A 24,374-nucleotide genomic window follows, 5' to 3' on the forward strand; every position below is an offset into this window, starting at 1 on the left:
TCTGGGAACAGGATGCTGAACTAGACGGGCCACTGGCCTGATCCAGCAAGGCTCATTTTGTGTTCTTGTTGGGTAAAGTTGACTTAGGGGTGTGGGTGGCACTGTGGTCTAAACCACTGAGCCTCTTGGACTTACCAATCAGAAGTTCGTTGGTTCGAAACTCCATGATGGGGTGAGCTCCCCTTGCTCTGTCCCAGCTCTTGCCGACCTAGCAGTTCAAAAGCACACCAGTGCAAGTAGATAAATAGGTACCACTGCGGTGGGAAGGTAAATGGTGTTTCTGTGCACTCTGGTATCCATCATGGTGCTCTGTTGCGCCAGAAGCAGTTTAGTCCTGCTGGCCACATGACCCAGAAAGCTGCCTGTAGACAAACACCGGCTCCCTTGGCCTGAAAGTGAGATGAGCGCCGCAACCCCATAGTTGCCTTTGACTGGACTTAACCATCCAGGGGTCCTTTACCTTTACCTTTACCTAAAGTTGGCTTGATGGGTAGAAGTATCCAAAGCTATACCCCCCAGATGTCCTTTTCATAGTACATTCATGATGATTTCTGCTCATGATGGCATTGGAGCAGCTCCACGACATCAAACTTTCAAAACTGTTTGCATCTGCAAAGGTTTGGGGGCAGACATGCTCCTTTATTTGCAGTTGGTGCGCGCTCTATAACCTCCTGCTGAAATCCTGTAATGTTTCACACTGCAAGTGTTCCAAGTCGGGTTTGTTTGTGTTTTGGTCTTGCTTTTGTTGTGCAAGAGTGCCTTGCCAGGCAGCAAGCAGTGTGGTAACACTGAAGAAGCAAAAAGGTGGTGGCAGGCATTTATGTGTGTGTAGAGGGACTGTACTGAGGAGGAATGGTAGAGACTGCTGCTCCCTCCTTCTCCCTCAAAGAAGAGGGAGACAGTATAGATTTAGAACAGTGGTTTGCAGAAGGTCAAAGTCCAGAGGCTGCAGATGGGAGAAGCTGGGAAATATTGGGAGAGGAGCAGGAAGAAGAAAAGGAGGAAGATGATGGAGGAGGAGGAGAAGGAGGAGGCAGACAGCTGACAGACTCAGTGTCATAAAAAGCACCCCCCCCCCCAGTTTCCAGTGAGCATTGAAAGTAGGAGAACAGAAAGCTCAGAGGCAGAAAACACAGATCAGCCGGCACAGGGATGATGTATGATAGGAGAGACAGAGAGGATCGTACTTTACTCGGAGCAACATCATTATCTAAGAGGTGGCATCATACATCTATCTCTGTGAATATTGAAATAAAAACCTTGGTAAGAACTTCTTGTTTTCCCTTTCTGGCTGCCAGCTGCGAGGAAGGGGGGGTCGGATTCCACGAAGCCTGACAATCAGTGACCATTCTATCTCTGCATTCAGAGGCTGGAAACCACAGGAGAGGAGAGGGCTGCTGCTTGTGTGTTTCCTACAGGGAACTGGTCGGCCACTGTGAGAACAGGACGGGCCATTGGTCTGATCTAGCAGTGCTTTCCGGTGTTCTTATCTGTGAAATGGGCTTCCATCCAGTTGGGCAACTGTGCTGAGTTTCACATTCTTCCTACCAGTAACCCATGTCACAGTCTTCAAGTTTATGAGATGTTTAAAAGAACCAACCTGGTTGTCCCTAGAAGGTAGGCGGAAACCTGAGGCATTAGGAAGAGGAGGCAACTGGAAGGAATCTGTGCCAGGTCTCGCTCGCCCAGCCCATAACTCTAGGAGATCTATTAATTCATTCAGAGCAAGTCGGAGCACCTAACCAAACCTCTCTTTATGGTTTTTAATGATATCGTAATGGATTGCGTCGTAAAACATGGGGCTGTTTAAATAACCCATCATTAAGCAGAGGGGCCCTTCTCTGATTGGCAGTCAGCTCCAGAGGCAGAAATGCATTTTGCTTAATGCTGCAGTATGAAATTGCCTTTTAATGCATCATAGCAATTAAGCGTTTTGCTTAAGCACCAGTCAAAAGGGGGGCTTAGACAGATAAGTCACCCGCTTATCAAAATGGCTGTGTGGGGCCTGGAGCCACCTCCCGCTCCCCATCCCTCCCCAGCTCACCCACTGGAGGAGGACAGAGAGGACTTTTAATAGCACAGAGTGAAGAGTTTATTAGCCCTCACCTAGTCCGGCGTGTCTGGTTACGGATATGCTATTGATCGGGCTGAGTGAGACATTAAGGGGATGCCATTATGTCAATAGACGTTGATGGCCTTGAAACACAATCCATCTCCTGTCGGGAAGTAGGAGAGACAAGGCTTGTGCGTGCCATTAGAGAAGTCTTTGTTCAGGCAGGGGGGGAAACAACCTTCAAGGAGTGAGAAATATACCTTCACATTTCTTGAAGGTCAACTCTTCTCCTGTACATGAGTAGCAATGCCAGTTCTGGATAGAGCTTAAAGCTGCTTTGGTTGAATGTAGGAAGCTGTGGATATTCTGGGCCATCTAGTTCAGTTTTGTCTATAATGCCTGGCAGAAGCTCTCCTGCGCATGAGATATGGGTTTCTCCTGGTCCAACCTGGATATCCTGAGAGCTGAATGAACCTGGGACCTGCTGAGCAGATGGCTTTCCCCCAGATATCCAGTTCCAGGCTCCCCACAGGTTCAGAAGTCAGACCTTTTCCTTTCTCTCCTACCCCTTCTCCCATTCACATCAAGGGGCAAGCAAGGATATGGGTATTATAAGTAGTTATGGGATGCAGGGCCTAATTCCATCACTCAGTCCGAAGCCCGCTCCATCCCACTTTTTAGAAAGAATGCACAGAAATTGGCCATTCAAACTGAATGCCTTTGTATGAATTCTATGCACACTTTTTACATAAAAGTTCAGTTTCCACATTGCATTTCCCCATAAAATATGGGGTTTTTAAATGTAAAATGTGATTTTGTGCACGTGCGTTCTTTGCACACTGAAACTGCCTTGCAAAATCCAGCAAAGGTTGCAATCTGATTCTAATCTGCAAGCAAGTTTGGGAACATGGGATCAGGTCCATCCATCGTGAAAAGCAGTCTGAACAAATGCCTCCTCCATTTCTCCTAGGTATAACTATGTGGTAAAATCCTGTAAGCAGCTGATGTAGTGGTGATTCAGCACATGGTCAGCTGGCCTACAGAGTGTCAGATTGGTAGGTGTTGGGGAGGATGTCTATCTAAAACAGGTTTCCTCAACCTCAGCCCACCAGATGTTTTTGGCCTACAACTCCCATGATCTCTAGCTAGCAGGGCCAGTGATCATGGATGCTGGTAATTGTAGTCTCAAAACATCTAGAGGGCCCAGGTTGAGGAAGCCTGGTCCAAAATATTTGGGAGGCAAGACGCTTCAGTCTCTAGTCAAAATTAGGGTTGTTGCCTGATTAAACAAATTGTAGATGATCAATGCAGTCAATGAAATTTACATACTTTTTTACTTTTCTAAAACTATAGTTTGCAGCGTGGGGGAAATCATTTGTTTTTTTGATGATAGATGCATACCCTGCAGCAAACGCTGTCCTAGATGGGTCAAGCCCTCCTAGAAGAACAGAATCATAAAGTTGGAAGAGACCTCAAAAGTAACTTTGCTGATTCTGCTGTAAGCATCCTCATTAGGTTTAACCTCTCCTTATGAACTCTCCTGTTTCAGAGTGAACAAGGAATGCCTGTTTTAAGATGGTGACTGCCATCTGCAGGTTGTTGAACTCCATCTTTCATCATCCCCAACAAGCATGGTCAATAGTCAAGGATGATGGGAGTTGTAGTCCAGCCACAACAGGGGGTGGGTGGGAAAAGGTTAGCCACCGCCTATAGGTTAAAAATTGCAGCCCTAGTATAAATGAGTGACTGTTTCCAATCAAGGAATGGATGTTTGGACCAGTGTAGGGTGAACTCCAATGTTCTGATCCGAGAATAGCTTTTGATCTTGCAGAGGCATCTGCTAATGAAAGAGAAGTCAATTTGGTGCCATCAAGATAGACTACAACTCAACATCATCCTTGATAATTGACCAGGCTGTTTGGGGCTAATGAGCGGTGGTTCAAAAGCAACAGATGGGCACTACCTAGGGGAGGCATTATTCTGCAGTTCTGCCTCCCTCGGTGCCATCCTCTAAACCAGTGATTCCAGAACTCTTTTGGGCAGCCACCCAGTTGGTCTCATAAACTCATCTCCAGAGCCACTGACCCTACCCTATAGAAAACGTTATTCATTGGTGGGCCGTGTTTTGTAAGCTCAAAAAACTGAAAACGAGCGAGGTCCCAACCAGAGAAGAATGGTAACTTAAACTGATGGAATATGCACAGCTTGCGGATCTAACGTATAGAATAAGAGAACAAGAAGAACATACATTTAAAAGAAGATTGGGAAATGTTTATTGAATATATGGGAGGAAACTGTGTACATTTGAAAAATGTTGGCAGCATTAAGATAAATTCAACAGCGAAAACAAGGTTTTATGTTTGATGTAATAATGGAATATGGGACATGGGTGGCGCTGTGGGTTAAACCACAGAGCCTAGGATTTGCCGATCAGAAGGTCGGCGGTTCAAATCCCCGCGATGGGGTGAGCTCCCGTTGCTCAGTCCCTACTCCTGCCAACCTAGCAGTTCAAAAGCATGTCAAAGTGCAAGTAGATAAATAGGTACTGCTCTGGCGGGAAGGTAAACAGAGTTTCCGTCCACTGCTCTGGTTCGCCAGAAGCGGCTTAGTCCTGCTGGCCACATGACCCGGAAGCTGTACGCCAGCTCCCTCGGCCAATAAAGCAAGATGAGCGCCGCAACCCCAGAGTCAGCCACGACTGGACCTAATGGTCAGGGGTCCCTTTACCTTTACCTAATAATGGAATATTGAATGGTTCAGTTTATGTAAAATATGCAGGGATTTATGATATGCAAAACGAACCATGGAAAGAGAAGAAGGGAAGTCACTGACATTTTAAGGTTGTCTAAACAAATATTCTAAAGTGAAAAACAGAAAATTTAATTTTGTGTGTGTGTGTGTGTGTAGAGAGAGAGAGAGCATTATTCAGAAGAGCAGATTTTGCAACCCACCAAGAAAGATAACAACACAATTAAATTCAAAAGAGTCACGATTAATTGCACACCTATTCAAAATCCAATTAAAACTATTTAGTTTAATTAATTCAACAAAATTAATGAACTCGACCCACTGATACTGCCCACTTTTATCTCCCACTCCCCACCCCCAGGTATTCCCACTGGTCTACCGAGTGGTCCTGATGCTCTGGAACAGATGCAGGGGACACAATGGGAAGGGAGAATCACACAAAACTGCCTCTCCTTCTCTTGCGTGGGTGGACGCTGAGTTAAAAGCTATTCCTTAAGCAGGACGGCAGCACTGGATTTTCACCCGTCGTCTAGAGTGCTGAATAATGCAGCCAGGCAGTTGGCATATCTCCCCCTCCCCTCGCTCCCATCCCTACCCAGCCATTTAAGGCCAAAAGAAAAGAAGAGAAAATTGGGGAGAATTCTGAGCCAGCAGCTGGGAGGAAATGCTCTGAATGAGAAGTGTTTGCATGTGCATCTGGGGAGGCGGTCATTTGGTCTTCTGATTTCGCCTCCTCTTAGGAAAACAAATGTTGCTTTCCACAATAATAACTTCCCATCTTTGATTGCAAGGATTCTGAATGAATCCCGGGAGTTTGTCGATTTCAGCTATTCATGAAGGCAGGAAATACGACTTTCAGACTCTTCCCTTCTTGTTGTCGTCAGCTGTTGCTGGATCATAAGGAAACCACAGCAAAACTAGATCTGTCACTGGATTTCACCCAAATCGAAATTCAGAATAGATTTAGAGGTTCATCACCCTCATCATCATCATAATCATCATCATCATATTTTTTTCCCATCACTTGGTAGTCACAGAAATATAGGACTCATCCGATGATGGGCTGTACTCAGCCCTAGAGTGCAGGGTGAAATGAGAGCGAAGAGAGCTCCTCTGAGCATCTGCAGAGAGCAGTTTCATTTGCAATGAATAACCACGGTGCTTCACTAGTTCAGCTAGGATGAGGATTAGACATTACCCACCAATGATGTATAGTGTCTTGACTTTCAGAATATTTAGAATTAGCCAAATTGACTGATATAATAAGACCAAAAAGTGAAGTGAAAAAGGAATGGGAGTGCCTAAATGAATAGCTTAAAAGCCAAGGTTCAAGGACAGAAATCTAGCTGAAGTGAAGTGTGAAGTGAAAGGATAAGAAAGAGGGGATTTATATCTAGATGCTAGGATAGAGATGATAAGGAAAACAGGAAGACACAATGAGAGATAAATGAGGTGCTGTGGGATTGGTGGAAGTCAATGTTTGTTTTTCTTTTTAGTGTTTATATTATTAATTTGTAAGATATGGATTTTTTTCGGTTTTTTGAATGTTGGTTTTTGTGTTTTATGTATTGTTACTTTTCAATATTTTTTGTGTTGTTGTGTGGAAAATAATAATAAAATTTATACTTAAAAAATAAAATATAGTGTCTTGAAACGGAGGGTCCATTTCTGAATGACACTGGTGCATATGTGAAGCAAACAAACATGGAGGGGGCGGTGGCGGTCGTGTCTTGAAGTTCAAAGCATGGCAGCTGAGGCTTTTCTCTTTCTTTCCCCCTGGCTGGTCCTCAGGTGGATGGAACCCATGGTCACTGTGGGGAGAATGCACCCGGGACTGCGGAGGAGGTCTGCAGACTCGCACCCGGACCTGCCAGCCCCTTCCGGACGAGGGCATCATCTGCGAGGGAGTCTTAGAAGAGGGCCGGCTGTGCAACAGGAAAGCTTGCAACCGTAAGTGGCTTGTGTTTCCAGCTCACCACCTTCATGATCCTGACATCTGTACAGAACCGTTGCTCACATTCAGGCCCCATTAAGGTTTGCACCGGACTGTGGGTTGCGTCCAATGAAACCATTACATTGTCACAAAGACTTCTGCTTGCACAAAATACGTTTCCCTTCCCTTCCCTCTCCTCGTGCAGCCTTCCCCCAAATTCGCTGTAGATGATGGTAGGAACCCCTGGAACTGATTTGGGGGTGTGTTGAATCTTAAGAGCTGGAAGGGACCCAGGGTCATCTAGTCCAACCCCCACAATGCAGGAATCATGGCTAAAGCATCCATGACAGATGGTCATCCAACCTCTGTTTAGAGACCTCCAAGGAAGGAGAGTCCACTGCCTCTTGTGGGAGTCTATTCCATTGCCAAACAGCTCTTACTGTCAGAAAGTTTTTCTGGCGTTGGACTAGATGACCCTGGGTCCCTTCCAACCCTATGTCTTTAACAGTGGCGTAGCGTGGGGGTGCAGGGGGGGCCAGCCACACTGGGCGCAATATCTGGGGGTTAGGGTTAGGGGGTGCAAATCCACAGGTTAGGGGGCACAAATTACTTGCCTTGCCCCGGATGCTGACAACCCACGCTACGCCACTGGTTTTTAATATTTAATGCTGTATTGTTTTTAATACTTGATTGGGAGCCACCCAGAGTGGCTGGGGAAATTCAGCCAGATGGGTGGGGTATAAATAAATAAATTATTATTATTATTATTATTATTATTATTATTATTATTATTATTATCATCATCATCATCATCATGGTTCTATGAGATCAAGAGAGCCCCTGTTATCAACAGGGACCAACAGGGAATTTGCAACTCACCCTTATACATAATCTCCAACATTCTTCAGAAAAAAATTGTTATTTAAAAATGATCAGATTCTGGTGAATAGGACACACTACCGTGGTTTGTTCTACACAGTGGTTCTGATGCTCTGGAACAGATGCAGGGGACACAATGGGAAGGGAGAACCACACAAAACTGCCTCTCCTCTTTTGCAATCCAGCTCCAATCTGCCCCAGCCAGCATGCCCAATGGTGAGGGTCGGTGGGAGTTGTCGTTCAGCAATGTCTGTAGGTTCCCCATCCCTGGTCTAAAGAGCGTTTGCCTTTTGTGCATCCTGACATTTCTGTGTCGTGCTATACTGCTATGTCTGCCTATAAATGCAAATCAAGCAGCCAGAAATGAGAGCTAAATGAGGCCAATTAATCCTCCAGTTTATTAAAGCAAGCAAGAGATCATGGTGGAATGGTAAGGAGGGACATCTTAAAAGTTTGTACCAGGCCTGGAGAAATGGTATGTGGGCACTGCCTCGCTCATTGCCAGCATTTTCCACAAATTACAGTAACTACTACGGGCAGGCTAATGTGAGCGGGCCTTGCTGATTATAATTATACCTTTATCTCCAACTTTTCCCGTGGTTTTCAGTGAAATACATTTGATTAGACCTTCCAACCAGTCCATTCCCCTGCAGCCTAGTGCCTTCCACATATTTTGAACTACAACTCCCATCAGCTCCAGAGGCAACAGGAACATAAAGAGCACAAGAAAAGCTTGCCGGATCAGTCCAGCGGCCCATCTAGTTCCAGTATCCTGTGTTGACAGTGGCTGACCTGTGGGAAACCTGTAAGCAGGATGTGAGCACAAGACCACTGCCCCTTCCTGTGGCTTCCAGCTTTCCCTAGAAGCACAAAACGAAGATGCTTCATCTTTAAAAAACATGTACAAGAGATGAAGGGAATTGCAGCCTTTAAATGTCCACCTGAAAGTTGCATTAATTAATGGTCATGGTGTGAATATTGCTGGCTGATCAGATTGATAACAGAGCTTTGTGGAAATTGCATCTCTGTCCAATTGCATCTCTGTCCGAGACCACATAACACCGGTCTTGAAAGACCTACGTTGGCTCCCAGTACGTTTCTGAGCACAATTCAAAGTGCTGGTGCTGACCTTTAAAGCCCTAAACAGCCTCAGCCCAGTATACCTGAAGGAGCGTCTCCACCCCCATCGTTCTACCTGGACACTGAGGTCCAGCGCCGAGGGCCTTCTGGCGGTTCCCTCCCTGCGAGAAGCAAAGCTACAGGGAACCAGGCAGAGGGCCTTCTCGGTAGTGGCGCCCGCCCTGTGGAACGCCCTCCCAGCAGATGTCAAAGCGATAAATAACTACCTGACATTTAGAAGACATCTTAAGGCAGCCCTGTTCAGGGAAGTTTTTAATCTGTGATATTTTACTGTATTTTTGGTTTCTATGGAAGCCGCCCAGAGTGGCTGGGTACAAATAATAAATTATTATTATTATTATTATTATTATTATTATTATTATTATTATTATTGACTGAATGTTGGTTTTGCAAGCAACCCAACAGCTTGCCATTGGGCAAGGCTTTCCATAGACCAGGGGAAATAGTGGCGATGATAAATTGTCATGATAAATTAAGAGCCTGCTGGCTCCTGCCCATGACCCATACGCTCCAGCATCCTGTTCTCACAGTGGTCAGCCGGATGCCTCTATCGGGAAACCCACAATCAGGATTCGAACACAAGACCACTCTCTCCTCCTGTGGTTTCTAGCAACTGGTATTCAGAAGCATTGTTGCTTCCAAGTGCAGAGGCTAGAGGCCGTCAATTTGTCTAGTTTCCTTTTAAAGCTATCCAAGTTGGTGACCACCCTGTGGCAGTGAGTTCCACAGTTAAACCATATGCTACATGAACAAGTCCTTTTCTTTTATCTGTCCTGAACCTTCCAACGTTCACCTTCGTGGGACACCTATGAGTTCTAGTGTTATGATGGAGGGAGAAAAGCTTCTCTCTATCTACTTGGCGAGTTCAAAACCTCTGGAGAGTACCATGTTGGGGAAGGCTCACAAAAGTTGTTGGTGTGTCTATTTATTTATTTTTTAAAGGAAATTATAACTTTCTTCAAAAGGAAAGGAAAAGTAGACTTCCTTAGCAGAGTTACAGGTAGGTAGCCATGTTGGTCTGCCGTAGTCGAAACAAAATAAAAAAATAAAAAAAATCCTTCTAGTAGCACCTTAGAGACCAACTAAGTTTGTTATTGGTACAGTGGTACCTTGGGTTACATACGCTTCAGGTTACATACACTTCAGGTTACAGACTCTGCTAACCCAGAAATAGTGCTTCAGGTTAAGAACTTTGCTTCAGGATGAGAACGGAAATCGTGCTCCGGCAGCACGGCAGCAACAGGAGGCCCCATTAGCCAAAGTGGTCTTCAGGTTAAGAACAGTTTCAGGTTAAGTACAGACCTCCGGAACGAATTAAGTACTTAACCCGAGGTACCACTGTATGAGCTTTCATATCTGAAGAAGTGTGCATGCAAACGAAAGCTCATACCAATAACAAACTTAGTTGGTCTCTAAGGTGCTACTGGAAGGAATTATTTTATTTTATTTTATTTTTTTCCTTAGCAGAGTCAGGGATGCATCAGCCCTTGCTCAGAAACAGTGGCGTAGCGTGGGTTGTCAGCACCCGGGGCAAGGCAAGTAATTTGCGCCCCCTAACCCGTGGATTTTAGCACTCAAGTGCGAGCGCCCCCTCGGATTTTTCCGGTAACACTTGACTTTATAGAATCATAGAATCGTAGAGTCGGAAGGGACCCGATGGTCATCTAGTCCAACCCCCTGTGGTGATGATGATGATGATACATTTTATTTATACCCTGCCCTCCCCAGCCAGAGCCGGGCTCAGGGCGGCTAACACCGGTAAAATTACAATAGAAACATAATGGGGGGAGGGACCAATTTAAAATACAGGTTAAAATGCAATTTGAAAAGCAGCCTCATTTTAAAAGTAGCCCACAAATCAAAACTGTAAGGGGAGGGAAGACATAAGGGTCCCACTGAGTCCAAACCAAAGGCCAGGTGGAACAGCTCTGTCTTGCAGGCCCTGAGGAAAGATGCAGGACCACGCAGCTGTCCCGTGCGGGGATCGAACCTGCAACCTTGACATCCCTATTTCCATAGGGTTCGGGTTTCCGAGTGGCTAGGGAAACCAAGCTGGATGGGGAGGGGAAGCCACAAACATGAGTCTGACCAAACTGCAGGAAGCAGTGGAAGACAGGAGTGCCTGGCGTGCTCTGGTCCAGGGGGTCGCGAAGAGTCAGACACGACTAAATGACTAAACAACAACAACAACAACAATAATAATAATAATAATGTATGAAGTTACATTGAAAGACCTACATTGGCTCCCTGTACGTTTCTGAGCACAATTCAAAGTGTTGGTGCTGACCTTTAAAGCCCTAAACAGCCTCGGCCCAGTAGACCTGAAGGAGCGTCTCCACCCCCATCATTCTGCCTGGACACTGAGGTCCAGCGCCGAGGGCCTTCTGGAAGTTCCCTCACTGCGAGAAGCCAAGTTACAGGGAAGCAGGCAGAGGGCCTTCTCAGTAGTGGCACCTGCCCTGTGGAACGCCCTCCCACCAGATGTCAAAGAGAAGAACAACTACCAGACTTTTAGAAGACATCCAAAGGCAGCCCTGTTTAGGGAAGCTTTTAATGTTTGACGTATTAATATTTTTTTGGAAGCCGCCCAGAGTGGCTGGGGAAGCCCAGCCAGATGGGCAGGGTATAAATAATTTATTTTTATTTTTATTTGACACCCCCCAAGCCAAGGAGATAAGTAACTCTACAACTTCACAAGTCATCTGAAGGGAAGTTTTTTTAAAATGTTTCATGTTTTATTATATTTTTATCCAAGGTGACTGGGGCAGCCCAGTCAGATGGGAAGGGTATAAATAATAAAATTATTACTATTATTATTATTATGGAATAGGGCGTCTCAATTTTCTTTGATGAAATGTTGCAAGGTATTCCGATTAATGCTTTTTATAGGATATTGGACACGGTGTGAGTTTATGGCTGCCAAGTATTGGCCTGAAAGGAAGCGCAGCCGGCGTCAGGGAACTGCTGGAGGATGGAGCTTGCAAGTGTTAGAATGCAAAACGCGGACAGGTTCAGGCACGCAAGAAGGTGGGAGAAAGGGGAGCCCGGATGGCTCAGTTTAAGAGCACGGCGCTGATAAGGCCAAGGTTGCAGGTTTGATCCCTTGTAGGGGGGCAGCGGCGTATTACTGCATTGCAGCGGGTGGGACTAGATGACCCTCGGCTCCCTTCCAGCTCGACAGATTCTATGAAAGCGCATGGAGCGCGGAAGTTGCATTGCAAGTAGTACGCAGGGGGGGCGCAAGGGTTGCAGAGAGGGAGGGAGGGAGGGAGGGAGGGAGGGAGGGAGGGAGGGAGGGGGGAACTGGCCCTCCGCTGGACAACTGACCCGGCCGGGCTCTGTTTCCCAGGGAAGCAAGAAGTTGCAATCCAAAGTTGCAGAAGCGCCCTGCTCCTTCTTCCGCGGAGGGAAACGCTCCTGCGGAGGCGAGAGGCAGCGAGGAGGCGACGAGGTGAGGCTTTTGTGAGGTAGGGAGAGGAAAGACGGGGGAGGGAACCCAAGGAGGATTTGCACGAGAGGGAATGAAGGGGAAACGCGCCTCCCACGCGGAGCACTTTTCCCCGGGAAATGCACGGGGTGGGGTCGTGGCTGATCCGTGCTGCGCGCTCGCGTCGTGCGGCCCAAAGTGCTGCAGGATCGCCAATGCAAGACCCCCTTTTAAAACCTCCCCCTCCCCCAGCTCTGGAAAAAAAGGGGGAAGGGGATGGCGTCAGGGTGCGGAGGCTGCCCGTGCCCGGCGTCGGTGGTGTCAGCGCTGCTGCAGCGGCTGCTCCTCCTACGAGCAGTGAGTGGAGCGCAGCCGCAGCGGCGGCGGGGGGCGCGCGCGCGCCAAGGCGCAAAGTTGGCGGTGGCGGCGGGGAGCCCGGCGGAGGAAGGAACTTGTCCCTTCCCTCTGGACTCGCGCCCCCCGCAGATGTTGCGCCCGGTGCGGCCGGCACCCCTGGCACCCCCCACGCTACGCCACTGCTCAGAAAAGGTTGAGCCCTGGAAGGACTAGAATGATTTCACACGTTGTTTGGCATTTCCATAAAGTTAAATCATATTGTAGCTGGAATATTTAAATGGAAACTTTCCACTGCATTAGGCTTTCATCTTTTCATTCCCTCTGACTAATTTGTCTAGACGGGCAGAGGGATCCTTGCCAAAGTTTCCCCTTGTTGACTCGCCTCTATCTGTGCTCTATCAGCTCTCCAAATAGGCGTGGGACTGAGGGCCAGGATTAGATGAGACGGCGGGAGGTTTGTGATCTGGATCTCGTGCAGGTTTTTATCCTATTTTTAAAAAATGAATCAAATGCACCTGTAAATGCAGAAGGAGGGAGATTTGATATTTCCTCCTGGGTCCATTTCCAATTCTTTCAGCAGCTCCAGGATGGGTGGGGTGGTCCTCTTCCTCTTCCCTTTTCTATTTTGTTTGCTTGTTTGTTTAAAGGAGAACCTCATCTACTTGTGTCATAATACAGAGTAGCTAAGGCACTGGCTTTCTGTAGCATCAGAGCAGCAATCAATTGCTCCCTTTCCAAATCCAGTTCAATTTCCCCAAAGGAACGGCGGCATCCTAGCCTTTGTACTTTAAACAGAGTCTTCCCAGCAGTTCCCTCTCCCTCTGTTGTTGTTTTGTCATTTAGTTGGGTCCGACTCTTCGTGACCCCATGGACCAGAGCACACCAGGCACTCCTGTCTTGCACTGCCTCCCGCAGTTTGGTCAAACTCATGTTAGTAGCTTCGAGAACACTGTCCAACCATCTCATCCTCTGTCGTCTCTTTCTCCTTGCGCCCTCCATCTTTCCCAACATCAGGGTCTCTTCCAGGGCAGGGAGTCTTTTCTTCTCATGAGGTGGCCAAAGTCTTGGAGCCTCAGCTTCAGGATCTGTCCTTCCAGTGAGCACTCAGGGCTGATTTCCTTCAGAATGGAGAGGTATGATCTTCTTGCAGTCCATGGGACTCTCAAGAGTCTCCTCCAGCACCATAATTCAAAAGCATCAATTCTTTGGCGATCAGCCTTCTTTATGGTCCAGCTTTCACTTCCATACATCACTACTGGGAAAACCATAGCTTTACTATACGGACCTATGTTGGCAAGGTGATGTCTCTGCTTTTTAAGATGCTGTCATTGCTTTTTAAGATGCTGTTTGTCATTGCTTTTCTCCCAAGAAGCAGTCGTCTTTTAATTTCGTGACTGCTGTCACCATCTGCAGTGATCATGGAGCCCAAGAAAGTAAAATCTCTCACTGCCTCCATTTCCAATTATGGAGGTAGAACGCGGTCATTAGGACCATCAATTGCCCTCTCCTGCCCTGTGTTTTTGGATGCAGTGAAGGTTGCTGTTCTTTCTGCAGTGCTGAACTGAGATTCAGTTTCTGTTCCAGCCACCCTCTCTGTGTGGGAGAGAGGGACTGGCATACAACACTGTAATTTGCCCCAGGCTGCAAACATGTATTGGGCACAGTGCCCACCCAGAATTTAAGCCAGTGTGCCATGCTGTCAGGTCTCTGCCCCAAGGAAGTTACTAGCTGGTGGCATTCACAAGGAAGGAAAGAAATAAACAAAGACCAGCCAACATCTTCCGCAGCTGCAGACTCCAACCCAAGAAAGCAATAAAGGGCACCAGCATGTCATAGGTGGCGTTAGCTTTTGCATATAAATGCAGGCTTCCAAGTGTCTTTGTAGGCAAAAGTCTGACGCCCCCAGGGTCTTGGTGAGAATTACTGTTTATTGCAGATTGAAAACAGAATTACTTCAGGTTTAACAACAGCCATTTTCCTTTCCCCCAGCTGGTGTCTTTTCTTTCCGTCCAGCCAGTTTGGTGTTGTTGTTGTTTTGGGGCAGAGAAAAGCCGGTCTGTAGGACAGCATCCAGAGTTTGTAGTAATTTCTGTTTATTGCTTGCTCGAGGCAAAGAACCCAGCGATCCCTTCCTTGCTAATTCAGACACGGAGACCTCTGCCATCTATTGGATGTGGACCAAGGTAGCGGTTTCGCAGGCCAAACACATCTCAGCAGCCAGCAACTAACATCATCTGCCCATTATGTAGGGGGCGGGCGGGAAGAGGTGTACTTTGTCTAGTGGACAAGGAAGGCATGGTTTGGCGGAAAGCAAGGAGAAAATCTGGCAAGTTATCATCTGGGATCTGAGAGCAGGCTCTCCCAAAGAATTTGTAGAATACAGTGGTACCTCGGGTTACATACGCTTCAGGTTACACACTCCACTAAGCCAGAAATAGTGCTTCAGGTTAAGAACTTTGCTTCAGGATAAGAACAGAAATCGGGCTCCAGTGGCAGCAGCAAGCCCCATTAGCTAAAGTGGTACTTCAGGTTAAGAACAGTTTCAGGTTAAGAACGGACCTCCAGCACGAATTAAATACTTAACCCGAGGTACCACTGTATTAGGGATGTGGGTGGCGCTGTGGGTTAAACCACAGAGCCTAGGACTCGCTGATCAGAAGGTCAGCGGTTCGAATCCCCATGACGGGGTGAGCTCCTGTTCCTCGGTCCCTGCTCCTGCCAACCTAGCAGTTCGAAAGCACGTCCAAGTGCAAGTAGATAAATAGGTACCGCTCCGGCGGGAAGGTAAACGGCATTTGCGTGCGCTGCTCTGGTTCGCTAGAAGCAGCTTAGTCATGCTGGCCACACGACCCGGAAGCTGTACGCCTGCTCCCTCGGCCAATAAAGCAAGATGAGCGCCACAACCCCAGAGTCGGTCACGACTGGACCTGATGGTCAGGGGTCCCTTTACCTTTACCTAACAGAATTATAGAACCATAGAGATGGAAAGGGCCCAAAGAACCATCTAGTCTAAACTCCAGTAAATGCAGGAATCACAGGTATTCCCCTAAAAGGGTTGCTCTAAAATCTGCATTTACTGGAGTTTAGCATCAAATTTGGTGTTAGGGGCCCTTCAGAGCCATTTCACCAGCTGACAGTGGTCTAAAGCAAATCTGATCATGGTCTACAGCTGCTTGTTAGCATCTGAGACTTGGCACACCTTGTCACAGGTATGAAGTGATGGAGAAATTGGTCCGTTTCCATTATTATCAGTTTCTCATTTCTCCAGTCTTAAATTCCGTTCTCCACAATTCTGCATTCGTTTGTGATTTATTTGTTTTTTAAAAACTAAGTATTTTAGCAAATTTTCTCCAGATAGGCACATTTTTCCTAATAGGATGCATTTGTGTAATGATATTTTCACTAATTTGTGCATTTCATGAACCTTTTCCCCTTAATGTATGCATCAGAACGGTGGTAATCGTTAAGAACAGCCGTGTTTCTGTTTGTGTAATGTTTCTGTAAGCACCAATTAGTGAGCTTCACATTAAAATGCAAAGTGAACTGGATTTCTCCCCCCTCTCCCTCCCTACTGTTGTGCAACAATAACTATAAATTCTTCAGCAAACTGAAGTCTGAATAAGAGTCTACCAGTTGCATGCTCCTTTAGGCCTGGGATGCTACAGGGCTTGTCCATGCCCTTGGCATGATGGGAAATGTAGTTCCCATGTGATCAAGAGGGCCTTGGAGCAATCAGCTGTCCAAACGTTGACAGCCAGAGCCTCTCAACCTCCCCAGCTGTCACAGCACAGTTGTTTAGAGTTGGACAGGACTGGTCCTTGTTGCTTTTTAGGAGACCTTTGTGGGAACGTTCAGGGATGCAGGAGAGGATATATTGTTTGATTATAGCCTTTCCTACTTGTGTAAACAAGTTCACAATTTAGCAGAGTAACATTCCCCTTTTAAACTCACAGCGGATGCATTTGCTCAGGCTCGCTAAACCCTCTATTATAACTGTTCTGGTATTTTCCCCTTATTCCCTCATAAAAGATAAGACACGACACAGTCTTCTATAAAAGTATAAAAAAGAGTTTACTCACACATCATTCTGTTCACAATAGGATCCCAGAAGGCAGACTTAGCTTAGAAAAGTAACATATACCTGGAAACTGTCTCATAAGGAGACAGTCCCTTTGTCCTCTCTTGGCTGGAGGCCAAGAGAGCATCTTTGGCTAAGCAGATGTTGCTTCTTCGATGCATGCAGTCAAAGAGAGAGAGATGGCTGCCCTGCCCTGTGCTTTTGTCATTACCTGCACAGGTGAGGCCACACCCACCTCTAGTCACATGCAGAGGAAGTCTGTCCCAGCCCAGAAGGAAACAGGAAGTTTACCTGCCGGCTGGACAAACATCCCTCCCCATGTGTAAACATGTTCACTCTAGAAATGTTGTACTTGACTGCTCTTGTGTTTCACATCCCACAACCTTGAGCCACTCATGTTCTCTTAGCATAACACACCTCGCAGGGTTGTTGTGAGGGGGGAAATGGAGGTGAGAAAGCCCTGTTAAGCTTCTTGGAGAGGAGGTGGGCTTTAAATGCATTTGAATTACAACTGGAAAAGTGGGCAGACACTTGCCTCAAGCCTTCATGTGTTGGCGAAATAATCAGTGTTCCGGAAGACATTTCTAATTAATTCAGACTTCACACTGGAGTCTAAATTAACAGCGGAGAAGTGCTTTTTTAAAATAGTTATGCAGCAGAACTAGCAGTTTCCACCCACCCCTGCTTCAATTCAGAATATACATTTCCAAACAGCCTCCTCACAGTATGTGATGCTAAAACAGTATTTTTCTTTTTGTCATAATTAAACCTTAACACCCAAAATACACAGAAAGTTCAGAAAATAGGAAGGGTGTGTGTCCTAGGCAGACTCTAGCTACATAGAACAGCAACGTGCCTCCCTCCGAAAGATCAGTACGACTCATGATACTGTAGGTATATTCAGTGATAGGACACTTGCTTTGCATGTAGAAGGTCTCAGGTTTGATCCCTGGGAATCCCAGGGAGGGCTGGGGATATTTTTTGTCAGAAACACTGGAGAGCGTCTGCCAGTCAATGCCCTAGAGCAGGGGTGACCAACTCCCATGAGACTGAGTTAAAAACTCTGGCAGTGATCTACCCCCTTTTTGGGGGTTCAGGTCAAAGTTGTTGAGCTTCTTTTAGAGGTGAGGAAAGCATTGGTTTTTTGGGGGTGCAGGGTAAATATATTGAGCTGTTTTTAGGGGAGCCAAACTTGTTTAACTTATTTGAGGGGAGCCAGTGATCTACCAGTGATCTACCACAGACGTCCAGTGATCTACCAGTAGATCATGATCCACCTGTTGGACATGCGGGCTATGAAACTGATGGACTATGCAGAATTAGTCCATCTGTATAAAAGGAAGAATTTTAAACCTGAGGGACCAGAGATTCACAGAAGATTGGAGTAAATTTATGGACTATTTGAAACTCATGCTGGTAGCTTCAAGAACACTGTCCAGCCATCTCGTCCTCTGTCGTCCCCTTCTTCTTGTGCCCTCCATCTTTCCCAACATCAGGGCCTTTTCCAGGGAGTCTTCTCTTCCCATGAGGTGGCCAAAGTATTGGAGCCTCAGCTTCAGGATCTGTCCTTCCAGTGAGCACTCAGGGCTGATTTCCTTCAGAATGGATAGGTTTGATCTTCTTGCAGTCCGTGGGACTCTCAAGAGTCTCCTCCAGCACCAGAATTCAAAAGCATCAATTCTTCGGCAGATCGTATGCTTACCCCCAAAGAGGGAACTTGGAGTTGAGCTTAACCGATGGGAAGACTTTCACAGGTTGAGGAGCGAAGACGTGGTGTCACCATGATTTCAAGCTGCTTTGAACTGGTGCTTGAGCAGGGTGAATTCCCATCACCGTCACCTACCCAGCCAATTAATAAATAAATCCAAGCTGAAGCAACAGTATGTCAACACGCTCCCTGGCACGTCGTCGCAAAGTGCCAACGCCTGTGGGTTTCATGAGACGGTGCCACAGAGCGGGCTGAGAACATCACCAGCAGCTCCTGTTTACTCTCTGAAAACGATAGCAGTGAGGGAGCCAATTGAATTGGGTGCACGCTGCCGTCTGGCAAGCAGCAGCGTCTGACATTTCAGAATATATATGCAGATCAGGCGTGGCAGAGGCTTCCCACTCCTTGTTCTGCAGGCTTGGTTCTCCACCTCCACCACCATGCCAGGTAGCTGTCGAAACTGATGCACATCAAAGGGCTGGCACGCTCAACACGCTTCTTTCAGAAACAACTTGGGGATCCGTATGTTTTCCCTGACATTCAAAGGGTTCCCAATCATGGGCTTGCTGCTGCCTGCCACCCACCCCTCAAATGCCCCAAAATATCACCCCTTGTGAGATAACATGAAGCATCTCCCTCGTGCTCTGAGGGTGACGGAAGAGTTCTTCTGCATCAGCTGGGCTTGTAAACGGTTCCTTGATGTGCTATGCGTGGGATAAGCCTGCTGTCAGTCAGTAATGCCTTAATACTCCTTCGCTGAGAGATGACCTTTTACAAGATCTACATCATAAAAAAATATTTAAAAACCCCACGAGGATTGCTGTGGCAGATCAGGCTTCTGCCACAGGTTGCGCGACATGAATAATGAGTCTTGGCACTGACATGGCACATTGACGCACCTGACAGTCATCGGCGGAGTGAAGCACCTTTCCCACGAAGAAAGCCTACAGCATTTTGCATTATTTAGCTGGGAGGGAAGGCAGCTAAGGAGAGGCACGATGGAATGTTTCTAGGCATGGGGTGGGGAAAGCAGACAGAGGGAACTCTCTCTCCCCAGCCTCTCTCATCATGGTGGAACTAGGACTTGGGGGGGGGGCAGAGAGAAATCTGATTCAGTTCACATTGAAAGGAGAATCTACCTGATTCACCCTTCCCAAAACAATGCACAAAGCGAAACACAACCGATCCACCGAAAGCCTCGCTTCCCCGAATTTTGCAAAGCAGTTGGTCTGTCAAATATCTCACACAGAAATGGTAAAAGGCGTATATTATTGAATGATGAAAGGCCTATATTATTGAAAAGAGCTAGTGGGAAATGCATCTGCTGGACAAAAGTGCATACCAATATGTGTAGGATAGGAGAAACCTGGCGGCAAATTTTGATGAGGACATAAAAACAGCAACTGATTTTGAAATGTGGAGAATGGAAGATTCTGACTCATCCGAGGCCCTGTGCCTCCTCCATGAGATGCCTGAAAGGTGGCAACATAAGAACAGGGCCTTTTCTGCAGTGGCTCCTGGTTCGTGGAATGCTCTCCTCAGGGAGAAAAAATAGGCACTAGATGAAAACCTTTCTCTTTAACCAGGCCTTTGGCTGCTTAACTTCCCAGGACATTTTAAATGTGTTTGTGTGAAGGGGGTTATTATTATGCATTTCATGTCCTCATTTTGCATTTGTATGTTGTAAACCACCCTGTGATCTTCAGGTGAAATGGGTTGTACAAATTTTAATAGAGGAGGAGGAAGAGGAAGAAGAATGAGAAACTGAATCTGACACTTTTGCCCATGCTGAATTAGAACTCAGGGTCATCCTTGTAAATCTAATTGGCTGTAGGTTCTAGACAGATCGAAGGAGTTTAATTCTTGATACATACCACATAATTTATACCTAAGAGCATAAGAAAAGAAGAAGAGCCTGCCTGATCAAGCCAAGATCTAGTGCAGCTTTCTGTTCTTAAAATGGCCAAACAGATACCCCTGGGAAATCTGCAAGGAGGCCTCAAGCACAACAGCCCTCTCCCTTCCTGTGCATAGCTGTCAACTTTTCCCTTTTCTTGCGAGGAATCCTATTTGGTATAAGAGAATTTCCCTTAAAAAAGGGGAAATGTTGACAGCTATGTTCCTGTGGATCCGAGCAACTGGCATTCAGAAGCTTTGCCGCCTTTGACTATGGTGGCAGAGCACAGCCATCATGGCTAGAGCATGCTGCTGACAATGCCAAGGTTGCAGGTTCAATCCCTGTAAGGAGCAGCTACATATTCCTGCATTGCAGGGGGGTTGGACTAGATGGCCCTCAGGGTCCCTCCCAACTGTAGGATTCTATGAGAAGCATATTTCTGAGTATCTCCCCTACCATAATTTCAGATACAACAGTGCCTTTGCCCATTAATTTGAACAGTTCACTTTTAGAACCATCCAAGTTGCTAGTCATTACAGACTCCCGCAGGGATGAGTTTCACAGTTCCACATAGTTGGCTGCCCAAGATCCTTCAAAGAGAGGACTGTCCTCTGTAAAGGAGGGCACATGTCCACCCTGCCACTGAAGGCCCAGGGTCTCCTCCTCATTTAATGTGAAACCTAAGGCTAGAAGAATCGATGCTTTTGAATTCTGGTGCTGGAGAAGACTCTTGAGAGTCCCATGGACTGCAAGAGGATCAATCCTCTCCATTCTGAAGGAAATCAGCCCTGAGTGCTCACTGGAAGGACAGATCCTGAAGCTGAGGCTCCAATACTTTGGCCACCTCATGAGAAGAGAAGACTCCTTGGAAAAACCCCTGATGTTGGGAAAGATGGAGGGCACAAGGAGAAGGGGATGACAGAGGACAAGATGGTGGGACAGTGTTCTCGAAGCTACCAGCATGAATTTGACCAAACTGCGGGAGGCAGTGGAAGACAGAAGTGCCTGGCGTGCTCTGGTCCAGGGGGTCACGAAGAGTCAGACACAACTAAATGACTAAACAACAGCAACAATAAGGCTAGAAGTACCTTTGTTGTTGTGAAACTTCTGGTGACCCATAAACCCTTGAAGGCTCCCAGTTCAACTTATGACCACATGCTGGGGAATGGACTGATTTTGGGGCGGGTTGTCAGGTGGCCTCAATGGGGGCTTTTGTTTTTGTTCTCCCAAGAAAGAGACCTTCTTAAAATTCAGGCCTTTTGCCCCATCAGCTTTAATTAGCAACAGGCACAGCAGCTGAGACCAGGCATGGCAGCAGGGGAGCAGAAAGCAATCACACAACTCATTAGCAAGCGAGATCAGTCATTAGGAGCGGTTCATCAGGTGGAACCCGGGTGCCGAGTGGGAGAAAGGCCGATGGGATTATCTCCCGCTGAACAAACTTGCTGGATCCTGCCAGAGAATTTGTCTTCCTCCTCGCCACCAGCAGGAACCATGCTGGAAACCAAAGAAGTTCTGTTAACAAAAAGAGAATATATATATATCGGCATTATCAAATTTCGAAAAGCTTCCTTAACCAAACAGTTACTCCATCCAGCCCACACTTTACCATCTTCTCTGCAAGAATATCAGGGGGTACTTTGTCAAAAGCCGTACTGAAATTAAACTTGTTGTCTTCGTCTTTCCACTTGTCTCTTTAACAACCATCAGCCACCCAAATATTGCTGAGCATGTGTGTTATACTTGCAGACACACAGAAGATTAGCCTTGGTCTCTAATAGCAGGACTGCTCACTGCTGCTGTTCCCAAAGATAAGAGATGCACTCTGCATATTGCAGGGTTGGGAATTTTCCTTGAAGTGGCCACAGCTATGCAGCTTGGTTAATGTAAGAACACAAGAACAGCTTGCTGGATCTGGTCATTGATTCATATTATTATTATTATTATTATTATTATTATTATTATTATTATGCCCATCTGACTAGGTTGCCCCATCCACTCTGGGCGGCTTCCAACAGGATATGCAAAACAACAACAACAACAACAACAACAACGAATATAACACATTAAAAGCCTCCCGATACAGGGCTGCCTTCAGATGTCTACAGAAGGTTGTATAATTATTTATCTCTTTGACATCTGATGGAAGGGCGTTCCACAGGAATAATAATAACCTAGTCCAGCATCCGGTTCTCAGGTTAGCCAACCTGTGGGAAACCAGCAAGCAGGACTCAAATGCAAGAGCCTTTTCTCCTCTTGTGGTTTCCAGCAATTGGTAGTCAGAAGTATTGCTGTCTCCAACCATGGAGGCAGGACAGAGCAGAGCCCCATCTGTTGGCCTGGTCACTGAGGTCCAGCTCCAAGGGCCTTCTGGTGACTTCCTCACTGTGAAAAGTGAGGTTACAGGGAACTAGGCACGGGGCCTTCTCGGCAGTGGCACCAACCCTGCAGAATGCCCTCCCATCAGGTATCAAGGAGATGAGTAACGACATAACCTTTAGAAGACATTTGAAGGCAGCCCTGTTTAGGGAAGTCTTTAATGTTTTATTCTGTTTTTATATGTGCTGGAAGCCTCCCAGAGTGGCTGGGGCAACCCAGTCAGTTGGGCGGGCTACAAATAATGAAATTATTACTGAAATTCTTCTTGTTGGGAGCTGCCCAAGTTGCTGGGGAAACTATTATTATTATTATTATTACTGTGCTTCTTCATGGATGCCCACCCCTTCTAAGCTAAACTATACCTTTATGCTTGGAATGGCATGGGAACGAGGAAGAGGTTAGTGGGGCTTAAAAAGCATTGATGGTGTCACAGCTTCTAAAAATACTCCTATGTTCTTAAGAGCTGCGAGGCAGATGTTCAACGGGAGCTTTGTGGTTTGGTGTTTCTACGGGGAAATGGTCAGCATGACTCTAAGTACTGACACAACAGGTGCTTTGATTACCAAATGTTTCGACCTGTGCTTTGCTTTGCATTTGAAATGAAATTTCATGGTGGGGGGAAAGGCTTTGCAGAATTGGTGGATGGTTGATTTACCCTGGACCTCCTTTTTAATCCTAGCCAATGGACACTACAATTCCCGAAGCCAGTCACTGAGGTCCACAGATAACCGGAAGAGAGATGATGCCGACGACATGCAACAGTATGGGTACCCTGCGCCTCAAATAGGTAAGTCATTAACACAACTGAAAGGAGGACAAGGCAGTCATTGACTTGGTTATGTTTACCAGTGTATAAGGTATCTGAGAAAGGAAATTGATACACAACGGCTTCACACAATTCCTGTATGACCCGGCCAGAATTAAGCACATTTTAAGTCCAGTTAGTTTCAACAGAGCACAGATTTGCACATGTTTAACTTTCCCATTAAAACCGATGGAATTTAAAAGTGCTGGGATGTGGCAGGGCATGTGCAGCCGACACAGATTCCCTGTGTGGATCGTGCATCATGAAATGAGACATATGCAGAATTTAGTAAACTAATCTATGCAGTCATTGGATCACAGCCCTAACAATTTAATACATTCCAGCTCTAATTTTTTCTGGAGGCTAACACCACTTCTGCTAATCCTTGGGTATTTGATGTTCAAATGGTGCATAATTTTGACTATAGGAGACGGAATTAATTCTGACTTGGAGGAGGCGAGAGCAACCTCATTTGAATGTGCAATTCAAGGACAGAGGGGCTTGTGAAAACGCAATAACCAGTCACTGAAAAGGCAAAGCGGTTTTTTCAGTCCCTGCAGTCGATACTTCTGTTCGCCAACAGCATCACAGAAGGGGCCTCGGCTCGGTAGCAAAGCAAAGGCCTTACAGTGGGAGTAGCCAATGTGGTGCTCTCCAGACACCATTAGACTATAACCAGGAGCAGCACCTCCACTAGGCAGCATCAGAAACGTCAGCCCCACCTCCGGCGATTCCTCTGGAGTCTCCACACTTGGAGATTTACTAGCCTAGCCATACAAAAATGTCTTGTGCCTCTGGCATAGGACCCTCGTACCTACAGGACCGCCTCTCCCAGTATGCCCTACGGAGAGCCTCAAGGACCATAAATAGCAACACCCTAGAGGTCCCGGGCCCTAAGGAAGTCATATTAGCCTCAACCAGAGCCAGGGCTTTTTCAACACTGGCCCCAGCCTGGTGGAACGCTCTGTCT

At 46.6% G+C, this 24,374-nt stretch overlaps 1 protein-coding gene across 9 annotated transcripts in view; it reads left to right on the forward strand.

The window, feature by feature from the left end:
* The window catches only part of ADGRB1 (adhesion G protein-coupled receptor B1), a 388,463-nt gene that overhangs the window by 171,493 nt on the left and 192,596 nt on the right, over positions 1 to 24,374 (forward strand). For all 9 annotated transcript variants that reach the window (XM_082235447.1, XM_082235451.1, XM_082235450.1 and 6 more), the window contains exons 3-4: positions 6,593 to 6,751; positions 23,279 to 23,386. In XM_082235447.1, coding sequence (XP_082091573.1) covers positions 6,593 to 6,751; positions 23,279 to 23,386 — 267 coding nt within the window. The remainder of the gene's footprint in view (positions 1 to 6,592; positions 6,752 to 23,278; positions 23,387 to 24,374) is intronic.

Source organism: Podarcis vaucheri, assembly GCF_965113315.1.
Source record: "Podarcis vaucheri genome assembly, chromosome: 8".
NCBI lineage: Eukaryota > Metazoa > Chordata > Lepidosauria > Squamata > Lacertidae > Podarcis > Podarcis vaucheri.